Raw genomic sequence first — 17,117 nt, forward strand, 5'->3', positions numbered from 1 at the left:
CATCCTGGGTATGCCGTGGCTGACGCGCTATCAACCAGAGTTTGACTAGTTGGCCCGGTCGGTCAAGCGCCGCAGTGATTATGATGTGAGCAAGGTGTTCACGCACCTCCTGGTCGCCCAGAAGGATTGGCCTCACGTCACCGTCGTGGACCGGTCATCCACGACGCACGTTGTGCATAGAGTGAGCGATGGCCCTCTCTGCACGGCTTGCGCAGTGCTGTTAACTGACGTGTCCCCGCGGCGACGCGGGGATGAAGACCAACTGGCGGTCGAGCAGGGGCTCCCGCAGACGAACGAGATGGCGGTCGAGCAGGGGCTCCCGCAGACGAACGAGATCGCGGTCGAGCAGGGGCTCCCGCAGACGAACGAGATGGCGGTCGAGCAGGGGCTCCCGCAGACGAATGAGATGGCGGTCGAGCAGGGGCTCCCGCAGACGAACGAGATGGCGGTCGAGCAGGGGCTCCCGTCAATTGAGCCGGTGGTCGAGCAGTTGGCGCTCCCGCTGAACACTACCGCGGTCGAGCAGGGGCTCCCGCTAGAGGGGGGTGACATCTCGTCCAGCGAGAGCGACTCATCATCCTCGAGTTCGCACTCGAGGCGGCGAAAGAGGAAGTCGAAGCGGCGTCGGCTGAAACCTCGCCGAGAGCCCGTACCAAGTGACAGCTCACCGACGGAGTCGGTCTGCGTGCTTGAGTATGTGGAAGGTACCTCTGGCCGCCGACGAACACTCGAGCTTGCAAACCCGCCTGGCGAGGCAGGGTCGATCACTCGACTTCCAGGTCTCTCCTGGAAGAACTTCCTTCGCGGCCTCAAGGACGATGAAATCGAACAGGTTTGCCTGATCACCGACGCCGATTCGGCGTCGCTCGAAGTGAATGCAGTCAGTGATGGCGACGCTCCCTCGCGCCCAAAGAGCGCTGAGCCGAAGTCGGCCCGCGAGGAGCGCTTCGCAGCGCAGTCTTGGGACGCGCTACGCGAATCCGGCAATCCAGTTTTCGAGACCGCCCGCGAATATGAAGATGTATTTCCGGATAAGATCCCAGCTGAGTTGCCAGCTGACCGAGGAATTCGCCACGAGATTGATCTCGTGCCCGGCTCGAAGTATTGTGTGACGCGGCAGTGGCCGCTCCCGCGAGATCAGGTCCAAGCTATCGATGACTTCTTCGAGAGCCGCCGCAAGGCGGGTCATGTGCGTGAGAGCACATCGCCGCACTCCAGTCCGACCTTCTGTGTGAAGAAAGCCACGGGCGGATGGCGCATCGTCCATGCCTTCAACAAGCTAAACGACGCTACCATCCCTGCCCAGACGCCGATTCCTCGGAAGGACATGGTGCTCGACGCAATGTCGGGTAGTGAGGTCTTCAGCGCCATCGACTTGACCGATGGGTTCTACCAAATCCTCATGAGGCTGAGCGATATACCGCTCACAGCGGTAAGCCCTCCCAGTGGTATGCTCTGGGAGTGGCTTGTTATGCCGCAAGGGTTGAAGAATGCTCCCGCCACGTTCAATCGCATGGTATCCCATGTGCTGCGCCCGCTCCGCGACTTCGCACCGAGTTATTTCGATGACATCTTCGTACACAGTCGCGCTGAGGGAGGCCTCAGCGCGCTTGAAGTCCACTTGAAGCATCTGAGGCAAGTCTTCCAAGTGATGCGCGAAAACAAGCTGTATGCCAACTTGAAGAAGTGTATATTCTGCGCGCCGGAGATTCCGGTGCTTGGCTGCTTTGTGAGCAAGAACGGCGTCCGCGCCGACCCCGAGAAAGTTTCGTCGATATGTGCGTGGCCTACGCCACAGAATCCCACTGAACTGCGTCAGTGGCTGGGTCTCGCAAATTATCTCCACAAGTACACGAAGAATTACGCCGGATTGATCCAGCCGCTCTCTTCGTTGTTGAAGAAAGATGTGTCGTGGTCGTGGACTTCCGCACATCAAGCCGCCTTCGACTCGGTGAAGAAGAGTCTCGCCGAGGCCCCAATCCTCGCGCTCCCGAAGGACTCGAAGCCTTTTCACGTCGTCTGCGACGCGAGCGATTTCGCCATCGGCTGTGCGCTGATGCAATTCGATGAAGAAGATCGAGAGCGTGTCGTAAGCTACCAGTCCAGGCAAATGAAGCCGGCGGAGCGCAGCTACCCTGCTCACGACAAGAAGCTCCTTGTGATGCGCTACGCTCTGATCAAGTTCAGAGTGTACTTGTTGGGTGAGGATACCTTCGCGGTGTACACCGATCATGCATCGCTGAGGACAGCGATGAAGAGTCCTCATCTCTCCCAGCGGATGGCCCGCTGGCTTTCGTTCTTCTCCGAGTACAACTTCGTTGTCCACTACAAACCCGGCAAGAACAACATTCTCGCCGACGCTTTGTCTCGGCGTCCCGACTACGACCCACGCGGTGCATTGGGTCGACAAGCTTCGCTGGATGAAGACGATGTAGACGAGTGTGCCACGTGCGAGGCGTCAGGTGTCAATCTGACGAGTGTCTCCCCGGTAATGCCACTCCGTGACAAGATCCGAGCTGCTTACGAACATGACTCGACGTGCTCCAGTATCCTGGAGCATCTCCGCTCTCCCAGCGCCGACACACTGGGAGCCCTTTCCCGATCCGTACGAAACCAAACTCACCGATATCGTCTCAAGGACGAGCTGCTGACGTACAGCATCGACAACTTCGATGCCCCACGTGTCGTTGTCCCTAATGACCCCGATCTGCGCTCACGGATTATCCATGAGTTTCACGATGCCCCGCTGGGCGCTCATCTCGGTCGCGAGAAGACATTTGCCGCTGTGTCACGCGACTTTTATTGGCCACACCTGTACAAATGGGTGCGTAAGTGGGTGCGCACCTGCGAGACCTGCCAGCGCATGAAACCTGCCTCGTCTTCGCAGGCTCCCTTGCGTCCTCTACCAGTGGCCACCGAGGCCTGGCGCTCGGTGTCGATGGACTTCATCTTCGGGCTCCCACCCGATGCTAAAGGACGATCAGGTGTCTTGGTATTCGTAGACCGCTTCAGCAAGATGGCTCACCTGATTCCGGTGTCGGATGCGATCACCGCGGCAGATACCGCGGTGCACTTCCTCGATGCTGTCTTCCGTCATCATGGCCTTCCCGAATCTATCGTCTCCGACCGCGACCCGCGCTTCACGTCGGCCTTCTGGTCGAAGCTCTTCGAGCTACTGGGCTCGAAGCTAATGATGTCCACAGCAGCCCATCCGGAAACGGACGGCCAGACGGAGCGCGTAAATCGCGTCCTCGAAGACGTCCTTCGAAGCTACGCGACGTCGTTCTCCAGCTGGAGCTCGTTTCTGCCACTGGCCGAGTTCGCTCTGAACAACGCGGTACACGCGTCGACTGGGCTGACGCCCTTCTTCGTTAATAACGCGCGACACCCGCGTGTCCCTGCTCTCCTCGCCGTGGGCCATCCCACAGCGCCGCGTGTCTCCACTCTGGGTGGGGAAGAAGCTGCCGACAAGCCGTCTACTCCATCTGCGATGTCTCCGGCGGCTACACCGGTACTGGGTCAACCGGTACATACACCGGTTGCTAATGATATCTCGAGTGTATCCCCTGCTCCCACGTCGGTCAACGCAGTGACACGCTCCGCATCGAGCTCACTTGCGCCAGCTAACTACGCGCCGAAGCATGCGGCGCGACCAATCGACTCCGCAGTCGTCTCCGACTTCGTACTACAGCGCCAAGCGGTCACCCGCTATGTTCGAGACGCACTGCAGGATGCAGTGGACAAGCAGAAGGAGAACGCCGATAGGATCGGCCGCAAGAACACGGCCACGTTTACGACAGGCGAACGCGTGCTCCTGTCGACTGAAGGTATCAGAAACTCTGCGGTTACCAACCTCGGCGCGAACAAACTCGCGCCGCGCTTTATTGCGCCATTTACGGTAATCAAAGCCATTGGTGATGCCTACACGCTTGACATTCCTACGTCACTACGTCTGCATCCGACGTTTTACGTCGGACGGCTCAAGAAGTATCACCCCGCTACGATTCCAGAGTCGCATCAGGCTACTGAACCGGAGCATGCGTCGAGCGACCTTCTCGACGGGCGCGGCGAGCCATTGACCCATCCGCACCAGGAGTCGGATCTCGAGGCTGCGTCCCCGTCTGCAAACGTCCGTGAACCGACCTCTCCAGCATCTGCAACCGAGCAAGGATCTCTCGGTTCGACTGACGCAGCTGCGCACTCTCCCCGGTGGCCCGGGCAGTCTGATCGAGAGCCTCATCCAACTCCTGCTGGACATCCCAGTAGCTGTTCAGCAAGTCGTTCTCGCTCTGGGCAGCCAGAGCGCGAGTGCTATCGACGCGACGGCCCTCCTCCTGTTGTTGACGCTGCCGGAGATACCCGCTGGATTGTTGAGTACATCGTTGCCCACGAAGATCCACTTCGCGCTCCCAAACGTCATCGTGGGCTCGCCCACGATGTTCCAGCCGACCGTCGCTATCGGGTACGTTGGCTCGGGTTTCCTCCCGACGAGGATACGTGGGAGCCTCGCGCCAATCTCCTTCGGGACGTCCCGAATGTGGTGCAGGCGTATGAGTCCAGCCTCGCTGCAAACCACCTTGTGACACATGCCAGCTCGCACGAGGAGAGCGACTCGAGCGATCACGCGAACGTGATCGAGACCGATGACTTGGTCGACCACGTGAACGGGACCGAGATCTGCGATTTGTGCGACCACGCGAACGTGATCGAGAACGACGACTTGAGCGGTCGCGCGAACGAGACCGAGTCCGATGCCAAGAATCTTCACGTGCAGGGCGTCGGCGTGAGCCGGCGCGATTAGAGGCGCGCACGTTCTCGGCCAACGAGCGACGATACTTCTCGATCCACCCGTGTTCTTGTTCACCGAGCGGATACTCGGCGATGTGGCTTCTCCACTCCTCGACAGTCGGACGCGATCCAGTACAAGTGCCACAACCTTCAGCGACCCTCACGTAGCAGATGCGGCGCATGTCCTCCCATGCGCTGGTGCAGACGCGCTCACGGAGCTCCGTGAGCGAGTGCTCCTTGACGATCTCCTCGCGGTACACCAGCCAGCCGACGAAGCTCTCCCCTTCTTCCTGCGTCCGGTTCCAACGCCGGATGAAGGCGCACCACGACTCCTGCCATGCGCCATATGCGACACCCTCGACAGGCTTCTGACGCAGTCCTCGGAAGCGCCGGAAGTGATCCTTCATCGTGTCCAGTGTGTCCGGAGCCCGCGCTCCGGATATGTCATAGAGAGCCCATGCCCGGAGCTGGTCGTCCATCACGCGCGTGCCCCGTGCCGCTGCGGTCGACGACGTCGCCGTCGTCGGTGTCCCCGTCCGCTGTTGATCCATCGTGCTGTTCGTCGTCTTCTCCGCAAGTCAAGTTATGTCGCTCCTGCGCTTCGCAGGAGATGTCTCCGTCTCTGTTTCGCTCCGCCCGTTAGCCAAGTCCCCGTTCGCCATCCTCACGCAGATTGATTTGTTCTTCGCCCACTGCTTATGTTGCGTAAGTGCAACTTTAAGAGGGGGGGTAATGTAATGGGCCCCTCCATTACATAAGTAGGTAGATTTCTTTACAAAAGTAGGTGCATCAGCACACGACTAGCGTGTGCTGAAATGCTGTCATGCCATTGGCTGATATATGGGGAGCCAGACCCATTATTAGCCAATTGGACTATGACGTGTATTTGAGTGGCCAGGGCTGTGGCCTTGGTCCTAAAATAAAGTCAGAGTTGATTTTTCCTTAAACCTAAGACTCAGTCGTCCTATTGCGAGCTTCCTCAACACTATAGTGTAAGCAAGTAACGGAGTAAATACCTGGCCCGTTACAGGAGGAACCTCATCATACAAAACTTTTGAATATTAGCCACTAGATTGTAGGTCAGTACCATCCAATCGGCATACCTTCCACGGGTAAATGCTTCCATACTTCATCTGGCCCATCGAAGTAGTCGACAAGATGCGTAGCGTTTGGTCTTCTTGACCAGCCTCCTGGCGTGAAGTATCGGTTTTGGCTGGATAGCCCTTTAGGTCGCTCGAATTGCCATCCTAACCTTTTTAGCTTCGTCCAGAGCTTGCCCCAAGTTATTGGCCGGATGTGCTTCCGCTTTGGCATGAGGCTGTTCTTGCTGATGTCCGTCCGACTCGCAAATGGCGCGAAATTTGCGCGCCGCTCGCTCTCTTTAAATCTCGAAAAAGTCGTAGCCACGAATTATTGCCCCGAGGTTAGCAACGTGATTCTAAAACTTTATAATTCAGTGGACACTTGAAATTTGTATGGAAACACTTACTTTTTCTACTGAGGAAAATGGCCTTTTTGTTATCCTGTAGAATACAGGATACGAAAATTTATATCCTGTAGAATACAGGCGGCGGGGCTAGAGGGGTTAAGTCGAGTTGTGTTAGTTGTTATAATAGCACATTCACAGTTTGTGATGGCAGAGTGATTTGCTGCAAAACCTGCTCAGCTCACTACAGTATCAATGCCGTAATCAATCGGAGGGCCACTCTGACTGACGCCATGCCAACACGCCACAACATCGCTAAGGGGATGGCGTTGGCTGTCTTTGTGGCAGCGATCATCGCGGCCTTGGCTGCCGCGAAACCAGAGCCAATTGCATCGGATACTTGGATTTTGCCTCTTTCGCATCAGGGCGATGTCAACCACAGGCGGTTGCTGAGGGCCGCAGATGAAGATAGGGTAATAAGTACGTCGACGGTGGAGAGTCTGGTCAAGTCTGCCGTCTCCACTGAGCAACTCAAGGCGTGGGCCAAGAAGGGTGATACAACGAACTACGTTTTCAAGGCGTTGCAGCTCCAGAAGGCGGGGGATAACCTTCTGGATAACCCGCAGCTGGCCGCTCTGATCAGCTACTTGAGGTTATTTAACGAGGCAAACCCCGCCAAAAAGACGACTTTGATCGCGACGCTCACGACTCACTATGGCAACCAAGACCTGGCCAGGATCATTGAAGCGGGACAGCAGGTTCCAAAGACCGCTCGGATGGCGAATCGATTGCAGACTGAGCAGATCCAGCTCTGGATGGGTCAAGGCAAAAGCCCCGAGCAAGTCTTTGGGCTTCTGAAGCTGAACAAGTTTTGGCCATTTGGTTGGGTGTCGTCCGACCTTTTCAGTAAGCCTGGACTCACCACTTGGATCAAATATCTGGATGATTTTAACGAGGCGAATCCCGATAAGAAGAAGACGTTGATCTCGATTCTGTCAGCTCGATACAGCGACAAAACACTAGCGAATATGTTGATCGAGGCGAACAAGGTTCGTGGTACGAGCAGCATCGCCAAGCGAATTCAAACCGAGCAGACACAACTTTGGTTAAAAAAAGGCCTCCAGCCTGACGACATCTTCACGATGTTGCAGCTGGAGAAGGCAGGAGATACGCTTTTCGAGAACCCTCTCTTCAGTGCTTGGATCAAGTACGCGGACGATTTCCGATTGCTTTACGACACCGGCCTAGCCACCATGTCCACTTTGATCAGCCACAAGCCGTCGCGAAGATGATCGTGAAGGCGAATGGGAATCCAAATACGATAAATATCGGCCAACGACTGGAGTCCGAACTGCAACGAGATTGGCGGTTGGCTAGACAGTCCCCATACGATGTCTTTATTATGATGAACCTTGACGTGACATTGGATAAGGTGTTTGAAAACCCGCTTTTCGGCATTTGGTACAACTACGGGCGCTATGTTACTGAAATGAATCTCGGAAAAACGTGGAACCCGGCCGTGGCATTGACACGCGTATATGGCAGCGACAGAAAGCTTGCCGACGTGCTCATGGCGGCGGAGAAAGTGCCGAGTACCAAAGCGATGGCTGCGGAGCTACAAAACTGGCAGGTCACCCTATGGCTGTATAGAATGCTGGAACCGCGAAGGGTTTACTCTCTGTTGCGTGTAGACGAGGGTGCGAGCCGTAATCTATTCAGGGAATACGTTGAGGCGTACGAGGAGGTGGTACGGATTCTTTCAAGAAATACTTGATAATTTACATGTCAGTCGCGGACGTTTGCGTGCTCAATTTAGCCTCTCTTCGTGAATAAACCTTTTCCATCTTTATTCATGCTCCATGTACATGTTTTAGACTAAGATTATACATCTGTCAAACTATAGTCGGAATTTCGGAAGAAAGCTACAGTATTGCCGAAAAGCCCAAACATATTTTTTTTGCGCTACCAGTCCAACAGCTCAAGAAATTTAAGAATGCTGACGCTTTCTTGTGTATTGCTCGGGTTTGGTGGCTCTCCTTTTGCTGTAAATGTCCAGGGAGATAAGACGATTGGTGATCTGAAAACGCTGGTCGCAAAGGAGCAGAATAATGCGCTTCAGTGTGCCCCCAGCGAGCTTGAACTACACTTGGCCATAAAAGATGGCGCGTGGCTGGCACGCGACGACTAATTCGTGATTAAGCTCGAAAATGGGGTTGATGATGAAGAAGTTGCTAAGTTGACATCTGGGGCGCCGACGGATCCGAAAACTTCCCTCTTAAGCTGGTGGGGGGATAAACACATACCGCATCTTTCCTCTGGGCAAGTCCACGTGTTCGTTAAGATTCCGGTCCGATACCATCCGCAACGATGGAGCACCAATGTTACAATTCTCGACGCTATGGACACTCAGATTTCACGCCTGTTGTATCGATCTTCATCTGCTTTCGGATACAATGGGTACTACGACCCCGAGCTCCGAACTGCCGGAAAAGATATCCTGGTTTGGTACGAAGGGAAAACGTTAAAAGCCCGAGTTTGATTTAAGACATGTATGTGCGCTCGCTACTTTTTTATATTAGTAGTGCTGTTTTTGATATTGGCGCTCGATGATCAGAGAGAACGGCTTTATTTTTTTGAGACCGACCTACACGAAAAAGTTGTTACGGAGTTCTCTCCACTAGAAGGACTTGCAATCCATAGCAAGGTAGTGGAAGTGCCCGGGGTGCCAACAGAGTTGCGGCCGGTCTCTGAGTTTGACTGTGAAGCAAAGACGATAGAGTTTCCAGCCGGAAATCGTGTCTTCTTTGGTGAACTACACCACGGATAGCGGCTCGAAGACAGCGACCTTTTCGGGATTTACGGCTACGCTTGCAACTGGTGTTTGGTGACAAAATGTAGCTTCCGGCAACGACCAAGCTATCAGAGATACGCCTTGAATAAAATTTGTCGCCTTGCTTTATCGCGACAAATGGCTGCGTATTACGGTACATCGTGTGACGTTCCAGTAATGAACATTCGAGCTGAGTCAATTTCAGAGCATCCCGTCGTCGACGACAGGTTTGAGGTAAGCTCGACATCTCCCATATTTAAACTATTATTTTGTCTTTTGTGTAGCTAATCTTGGTTTTCTCACTTGTAGATAAAGCTGGTTATTCGAGCGATTGACGTTCAGTGCGGTAAGCTGATTCTGGATCGGTTAAAAGAAGGAGCGAAAGTATCTCCCGATGGCATTTCTCTAAAACATTCATAATTCTTCGTTGGATCATTTTGATATTGAGTTATCGACAATACCTGCATTAAACTTAAAAAAAAGTGTAGTGCTTAACCCCTTGGTTCCCGGAATTTTGGACCCCAAACACGTTAGTTACGATACGTCTATGTCATAAATTACGACGTACGTATTCACTGAATTATTGTATGTTGTGCATAGACGTCTGCGGGAAGCGCTATAAAGTCTCAACAGGTTTTGTTTTCAATGTCGTAACTTATACACTTTGTCAGCGCCATCCAGAGACTCAATGTCGTCACTGACACCTTAACCAGAAAAAAAAGACGCCCACAGTGACACAAAGTATCCAGTCAGAGGAAAAAGACGACACAAATCAGCAAAAAGTGCATTTCGATTCAACAAAAGCTGCCACTCATCAAAGCTGCCACCTAACTCTTGTGCACGGACGGAACTAACTCCTGATCGCCTGCACCTCAGTTTCCCTCTCCCTCGTCGTCTGCATCTCCATTGTGTAGCTGGAGCTCTCGTCGGGTCTTCTTCCTCTGCCCAACTGCCTGCCCGGGACGGCGTAGCACAACTTTCGCTCCTAGTGCAGCAGGGATCGACTGGCCACAGTCAAATTCTTCATGCCAGATCGCAAAGCAGGTCTTTGCCTCGCCCCTGTACGTGTGCCTGATTTTGTTGCAGAGCCAACATTTTGCGTTGTCCACCGAGCATCGCTCGCAGAAGAACGTAGTTGCAAATGACTTCTTCTTCTTGTTGGTCCTTAGAAGGGCGCAAACTTTGCAGGATCTCTGGCGACGTTTCTGCACGCCGCTAACCGTCACCCAATCATCGGACTGCTCAACTTCATGGGCGAGGCGAACCGGAGTACGTTTGCGCTTCTGGCAATGTGATGGCGGCGTCGCCAAAATCCCAGCAAAGTCTTCAGCCTTCAACTGAAGCAATTGGTTCTGGAGAACACAGAACCACTCCCCACGTGCCATCGCAGTAGTTCCTGAAAGCCGAGCCGTTTCCTTGTGCGAAAGGTTAGCATTTACCAACGCAAGATCCACCAACCCCAAGAAGAGGCTCATATAATACTTCTGGAACTTGGTCGACGTCTGCAACGAGAATTTCTGGAGGCGGGGTTGGTCGTGCACGTCCACTCCGCCCATCCAGCGCTGATAGTCAGTTACCGCAGCCGGGCATGGTACAGTTACGGGCCCCACACGCTTCACATTTCTGTTGATATTTGACGCCGACATCACTGATCCCGTGCACAAGTAGTGCACAGGTTTTCTGTCCCACCAGTGGTAAGCTACCATGGTGGGGACGTCAACACAGCGAGAGAAAGTAAATGCGCCGCGAGGGGTGCTTTCTGGTCGTGTCTTGCGTACCGCTTTGACGTTCTTGTCGAAGCCAAGCCTGTCCGTCATAATAGTGCCCAATACGTACACGCTCATTCCGAGAAGCTCGATAGCGAGGAGTACTGAAGAGTAGAAGCGGTCAATGACGACCAAGTGCCACGCATGGCGACGGTCTGCGTTGAGAACGACCATCAGGTTCCTGACGACGGCAGCAGCACCCGTCTTATGGTCAAATGAACTGTCTCCAGTATCACCTGCATTTCGTTTTCCTGCATACATTTCAAATCTACATGTTACGACATAGGATATTAGAATAGAACTCACACGACGTAAGTTATGACATAGATTATAAATACAATACCTATGGCAGTAAGCGGTCCTAGCATCACACACCATAAATTTTTTAGAGCCGTAGCGATGAGGCTTATCCGGCATGAACATTCGGGTAGTATTTCTCCTCGAAGTGCACGGTAAAACGCCCTCGTCGAAAGAAAATACAGGTGGAAGAGACCATGCCGCCAAGAAAAGCTCCTGGAGCTTGTTCACGATCGGCCGAATTTTCCAGAGCTTGTCCCGTGTGCGTTCCCTCTCGTTGTCCACGATGTGGAGGTCACGCAGGATGTCCTGGCAGCGGTTTCTCCCCATGAAACGGCCGAACGTTCCCGCTGGAACGGCTCCATCCTCCGTCATGGACCAATGCGCCGCAAAACGACGATTCTGTGGACAGAGCATCCGCGCAATGAGAAGCCCCAGCACTTGCAGGATTTCGTGTGTGTTGGTACGCGGGTTTAGCTTGTAGACGTCGGCGAATTTGAGCTGGAGTCTCCCGTGTCCGGTCAGTTTGCTTGGCATGAATGGCTTGGGCACGGCGCGCAATCTGCTGCATACAGTACCGGTTCGTCTCGACATTGATCGCCACCCACAGAGATTTGGGCATAAAGTAAAACAGTGTGAGAAGTGGAGAATTCCACACGTTTTGCAGCTCCTGGACGGGTTTAGCCACTTCAGTGGTGTTGAGGCCCGGGTACGCAGTTGACGCTTCTTCAAACGCGGATGATACTGGTGTCCATTTCGTAGCTCGTAGGGCATTTGACCGCGCATCTGCAGCTTTCTTGTTGAGTACGTCTTCTCCTATCAGAAGGGACTGGACAAAGGCACTGTCCATCTGCGGCGCGTCGTCATCAGACAAAACATCATCGTCACTTGGTGTATCAACAACGGCGGCACCGTCGTTGCTGTCTTCAATTCCTCCTATATCACTCTCTCCAGAGCTAAAGCTCTCGTACGAACTCAAGTTTTCATCTTCTGGGACAAAATTGATGTTTTTCTTCACAATGATGGTCGGCCGAAGCACTGGGCCAGGAGTGGCAGCACGATCATCGCCCACATCAGCCTCGCTCTCAACTGCAGAAGCTTCCGATAGCAATTGCAGACTTGCTCCTGCATTGTGTTCCGACCCAGCATCTTCAAGATCTCCAGGGGACATATCAAATGCTCGCGGGACTGCAGCCTGCGAGAGAGCGACGTCCGAGTCACTCTCGGAACCAAACAGATCGTCCAGGGTGCGTTGCGACAGCTTCGTGCTGGTATCAATCTGAGAAGCCCCAACAATGCCGTCTCCGGCGTTTACCGTAGCTGTGCTGCTGGCGTTGCCTTCGTCCTCTTCGCTATGACCTCCAGCCAGCAGTCCTGACTCCGTTTCGCTTTGGTCCGCAGCCAACAATTCTGACTCCTCGTCGCCTTCGTCTTCAGCCAGCAATCCAGACTCTAGTGCATGCACGACGACGGCATCCTCACCGACGAACACCTCAGAGCTATCCGGCGCCACGTACCTCCACTCAGTTTCTATCCCTGTTGGGCGCTTCGCCGTCCAGCCAACACGCCGTAGTTGTCTCCACAGGTACCGGAAATCGGTATCCCTCGCGGCTGCAGCGACGGCGGCCGTCTTCCCGCGCTTGGTCGATCGGATGCGCGCCATTCGGCAATTTCTAGAATGACACGCAAACGGTCTTCCAATGTATCCCACGTGTCGCATTCTCCGTACCTCCTTCCCGCTGTTAAGTTTTTGTGCACTGCTCATTTGGTCTCTCGCATCTTATATAGTTGAATATATCTCGCTAAACTATTGTCAATAGGGTTTTCTAATGTCACCCCCGCTATGTCGTAAGTTACGACATAGCGGATTTCGTATGGCGTAAGTTATGACGTCGGGAACCAGGGGGTTAATTACTGTTGTTCAGCAGAGCTACTTGGAGCTGATAGAGCGCTTCGGCTGCTGTTGGACGAGCAATGGGGTCAATTGCTACACATGCCATACCCAGCTCCAGTATAACCCGAGAGCACGCCTCTGAAAAATTAACTTGTAGTTTCCCCTGCATCACAAGTTGCAGAATTGCCAAGTCGGAGGCCTGTCGATGTTAACCTGTATTCGCATACGGTAAAGCGTTCGAGTCCAGCTCCGACAACACGACTCCAAACGAGAAAATGTCTGCTTTTTCGTCGTATTTCTCGCCTGTCATCATTTCAGGCGCCATCCACAGAGACGTCCCGATCCCTGCGGTCATAGTGCCCGAGAAGCCCCAAAGTCCGTCAACTTTGCGTCGAGGTCCTCTGTCAGTAGAATATTCTTCGACTTGAGGTCACGATGAATTATCGGAGGATCGAACTGGTGCATGTACGTTAAAGCATGGGCCACGTGAAGAGCGATCTTCACTTTCGTGTAGTCAAATCCAGTATTATCGCACCGATTTAAGAGTGCGCGTATGTCTCCGCCTTTCATAAACTGCGATACGGCGCATAAATCTGTAAGAGAATCCCACGCCACACCAATAAACTCGACAATACGCGGATGTTCCAGTGACGCCATGAGCTTCACTTCGGCCAGAAACTCGTTCACACTGTGAATTCTCTTGCGAGTTTCAGGCAACAACATCTTGATGGCTACGCGTTGGCCATTGAACGTCCCGACGTACACTTCTCCGTATCCTCCGCGACTGATTCTCTGTTGTAGAATAACTTTTTCTCGTGGAATTCTTGCTGCTACAATGGCTTCATCCGTCCACAGACCTTCAGCATTGAAATCGGAGCTTGCGCCCTGTTGCGTCGACGCTGTTCTACCTTGAGAAGAATCCTGACCGAGTAGTACCTCGCCATACGCGTCTTTATTCCCTCTATGGGAGTCGTCACTTGACTGTTCTCTATGCTTCCTCCACCACAGAATTCCCGCAATTAGCGCCACCACAACGACACACCCGACTGCAATGGCAGCGATCACTCCCGCTGATACGGAAGAGCCAGATTTGTCAGTAGAGGCGGACGTCGCGGGCTCTGAAGTAGCAGTAGCCTCACTGCCGCTACTACTACTATTACTTGAACCCACATTGACAATAGTAAAGTCCGAGCCTGTCGTACTACCGTTCCCGTCCCCGCTCTTCTACTGAATGTCGCCGACAACGACGTGTAGAACACGAGGCCGTAGTCGCTCGTATAACCCACAAAGCACGTCCACTGCACATCGCCACTAGCGACGGAATAATTGCTCTCTATCTCGGTACATGGAGTGTCACTGAATAATTGCAGCGTTACGGACAGATCTCTGTTTACAGAAGCGAGGGCACTCCCATACGTCGTAGTGTTGGGTAGGGCTCTACATAGTCCGTTGGCGTAGAACGCTTGGCCGTTGGAGAAGGTGTCGCACGTGTTCGGTGGCGTGTATTGCTCCAGTAGAACGTAGGGCGCGTCAGCATCGGCGAAGAGTGCGGCGGTCTCGGTCCGGTCGTTGCTGTAGCAGTCTATGCGCGTCGAATTGGCGGCCTCGTCGACTGATAGAGTTGTGCAGTCAGAGAACAGACAGCTCTCCACATCTTCTTCGTAGATAAATTGGGGCGTCCCAGAGCACGTGTCGTCGGCGAAATAGCTCGTGAACGAGACGGTCCGCGCCTGGACGGAGCTGAATACTAGCGAACATGCTAATACTCGAGGGATCAACAGCGCCATTCTTGGGCTGGGCACGCGCAATTAGAAAGTGGCCATTGACTTTTTGACTGACTTCATTTGCGCATCATTGTCTATCGGCCCAATGGGTACGCTCACTTCGTTTTGGGAAGACCTGTACAGTACTTACCAAGACACGCACAACTTATTCCCAATTCAGGATTTAGAAAAAACGTGCACAAGTGACAGGTGTAGTGTGTCCGCTCAGAATTTCTTGAGCTTTTCCTCAAAGTTGGCGTCGTTGAATGGAACCAGGGCATCACCGAAGTCAAAAGTGTTGAGAGTCTGGTGAGCTGCTCCCACATGATGAGAGGCAGAAAGTCACCTGTAACCCAGCATAGGTTGCCCAGCTATTTCGCTAATCAAGCAATAACATCGTTGAGAAAAAAGTCTAGAAAGGGGGACTTATTTTGGAGCACGTCGTCCAACGAAGACGTCGAAAGCTCGAGATTAGCTGGCTCAGGATTGTCGATCCACACGACGGCACTAGCCTAGTCTTTGTCTTGACGCCACGCCACGCCAATGAGAACCCCCTTGCGAAAGAACCAGACACGCATGATAGCCGACTGATTGCTGTACCAGTCCGCTCGACCGAGCAGTTGTGAGCCCAGCGAAGCATTATCGCACGCGGAGTTGCCATTAGTTCCCTTCAATCCGCCGCTAACATCACCAGTACCGTTATCGGTCAGAAATGAAACACATCCATCTGCGATGTTGAGCTGTGGCTTAAACCCGACTCCTGCCTTCTCAGAATGGTGGCTGAATCAGGCTGGGCGAACGGTTTGACTTTGTTGTGGTCAATCTTACCGGCATTAGCCGCAACGGTTGCGACCGCGGCGATTACAACCAAACATCGGACGTTCATTGATGTGAAGGAATATTGAGCTCGATAACTTGTGCACCGAATGGAGAATACGAAAGTGATCTGAAGCTCGATCCGGAATTCTCGCAAATTTTGATAATCCCGCTACACCACATTGGTGCGCGTGCCCGGATCTTTAGGTGACTCAGAATTTCACCGTGAGTCCCAAGAAGAGACTCAAGTGAGGATTGAGCCAGGGGAAGAGGCGTCATCCGAGGTCGGATCGACGAAGACGCTGTTGAATGAAGCAAGACCCGCGGATCGATGGAGTCCTGGGAGGAGCTCTGTCGACGGAAGACAAGTGGGTCCGGATCCGGAATCTAGAAGAGCAGCCTCTCTTTCCTCCCCAGGTCCCCTCGGGGACCCCTGTGGATCTTGACGCAAGTCGAGATCCGCTAACAAAACCAGAAAAAGGGAAAGCGAAACGATATGTATTTGCAGATTCACCGGTCAGTTCGACACCGTACATAAGCACAAGTCCGCAAGTCAAAAAGATGGGAAAGAAAACCGGTTCGAGTAAGACTACGCGGAAGAGAATGCAAGCTCCAGAGTCGGAAGAAGACCAAGCTGGATCCAGGTCAAGCTGGTCCGACAAGGATCTCGAGTTCGTGTATCGCCACCAAGCTCTACGCGATTTTCTGTATCAAGATCCTGTAATGAGGATCCTGAACCCACGACAGATCGAAGATCCAAGAGAACCGGTGAGAGCCCCAACGAAAACGTCGAACAAATTCGTGACAGTTAAGGATCTATTACGTCTGCTTACGGATTCGGGCATCGTGGCTGGTGTGCTCGATGCGGAGGATATCTTCGAGCTAGACTTGGATCTCATATTATCGGCGACGCGGGACCTTTTCGTCAGAGTCAAGTCCATCGCCGGGGAAACGCCGCAGACTATGGCTCCAGTGTCGTCGCTGAGGATCAGTCAAGCTACACTTTCCAACTACGAATTTGCGGCTGACCATGGATCAGATACGTCTTCCGAGCCGCGACGCATGACCCTAGGTTTCTCCGGGGCGTCAATGCTGGAAGCGCAGGCAAGATTCGGGGACAGGAGGCGCCCTCAAGTGTGAAGACACGGAATCCAGGGCGTCATACCCGCGATCTGAGATAATTCAGCCAGGATCGAGCCAGATCCAGCAAGAAGCCAGTTGGATTATCGTCAGATCGAGTTCAAGCTAATCGTCTCACGAATCCTGCCTCTACAGTAGACCAGACTACGGCTACCGTGGCCTCCTACACCTCATCAGGTACCTTGCAACGGCACTTCGAAGCTGCGATGAGTCGGTTCCTGGCCGAACAAGGTATGAGGGTGCTCAGGCCACAAACGCAAGTGTTCTATGACCATGGAGCACGAGACGTGAAAATGGAGTCGGTGGAGGGAGACAACTCCCATGATGAGCTCAACCCAGATGATGTGGATGTCCCATTCCCTTCGCCAGCGGCGGTACCAACAGCTACAGCCGGGAC

The 17,117-nt window shown here is 53.4% G+C and overlaps 2 protein-coding genes and 1 pseudogene across 2 annotated transcripts; 2 read left to right on the plus strand and 1 right to left on the minus strand.

Moving 5' to 3' along the window:
• Positions 1–6,537: 6,537 nt before the first annotated feature.
• Positions 6,538–7,506, plus strand: PITG_12458 (secreted RxLR effector peptide protein, putative; the record flags this gene model as incomplete). The annotated part of the gene is made up of 1 exon (XM_002900298.1): positions 6,538–7,506. One exon carries the CDS (start codon positions 6,538–6,540, stop codon positions 7,504–7,506), a length of 969 nt encoding a protein of 322 aa, XP_002900344.1.
• A 701-nt stretch (positions 7,507–8,207) lies between these two features.
• On the plus strand, positions 8,208–9,455 carry PITG_22962 (annotated as a pseudogene; the record flags this gene model as incomplete).
• Positions 9,456–13,014: 3,559 nt separating this feature from the next.
• On the minus strand, positions 13,015–13,945 carry PITG_12459 (protein kinase; the record flags this gene model as incomplete). The annotated part of the gene is made up of 4 exons (XM_002900299.1): positions 13,015–13,200; positions 13,261–13,385; positions 13,436–13,878; positions 13,938–13,945. The coding sequence occupies 4 exons, from the start codon at positions 13,943–13,945 to the stop codon at positions 13,015–13,017; spliced, it is 762 nt and encodes a 253-aa protein (XP_002900345.1).
• Positions 13,946–17,117: the final 3,172 nt, after the last annotated feature.

The sequence above is a fragment of the Phytophthora infestans genome, genomic scaffold, assembly GCF_000142945.1.
Source record: "Phytophthora infestans T30-4 supercont1.26 genomic scaffold, whole genome shotgun sequence".
Classification (NCBI taxonomy): Eukaryota; Oomycota; class Peronosporomycetes; order Peronosporales; family Peronosporaceae; genus Phytophthora; species Phytophthora infestans.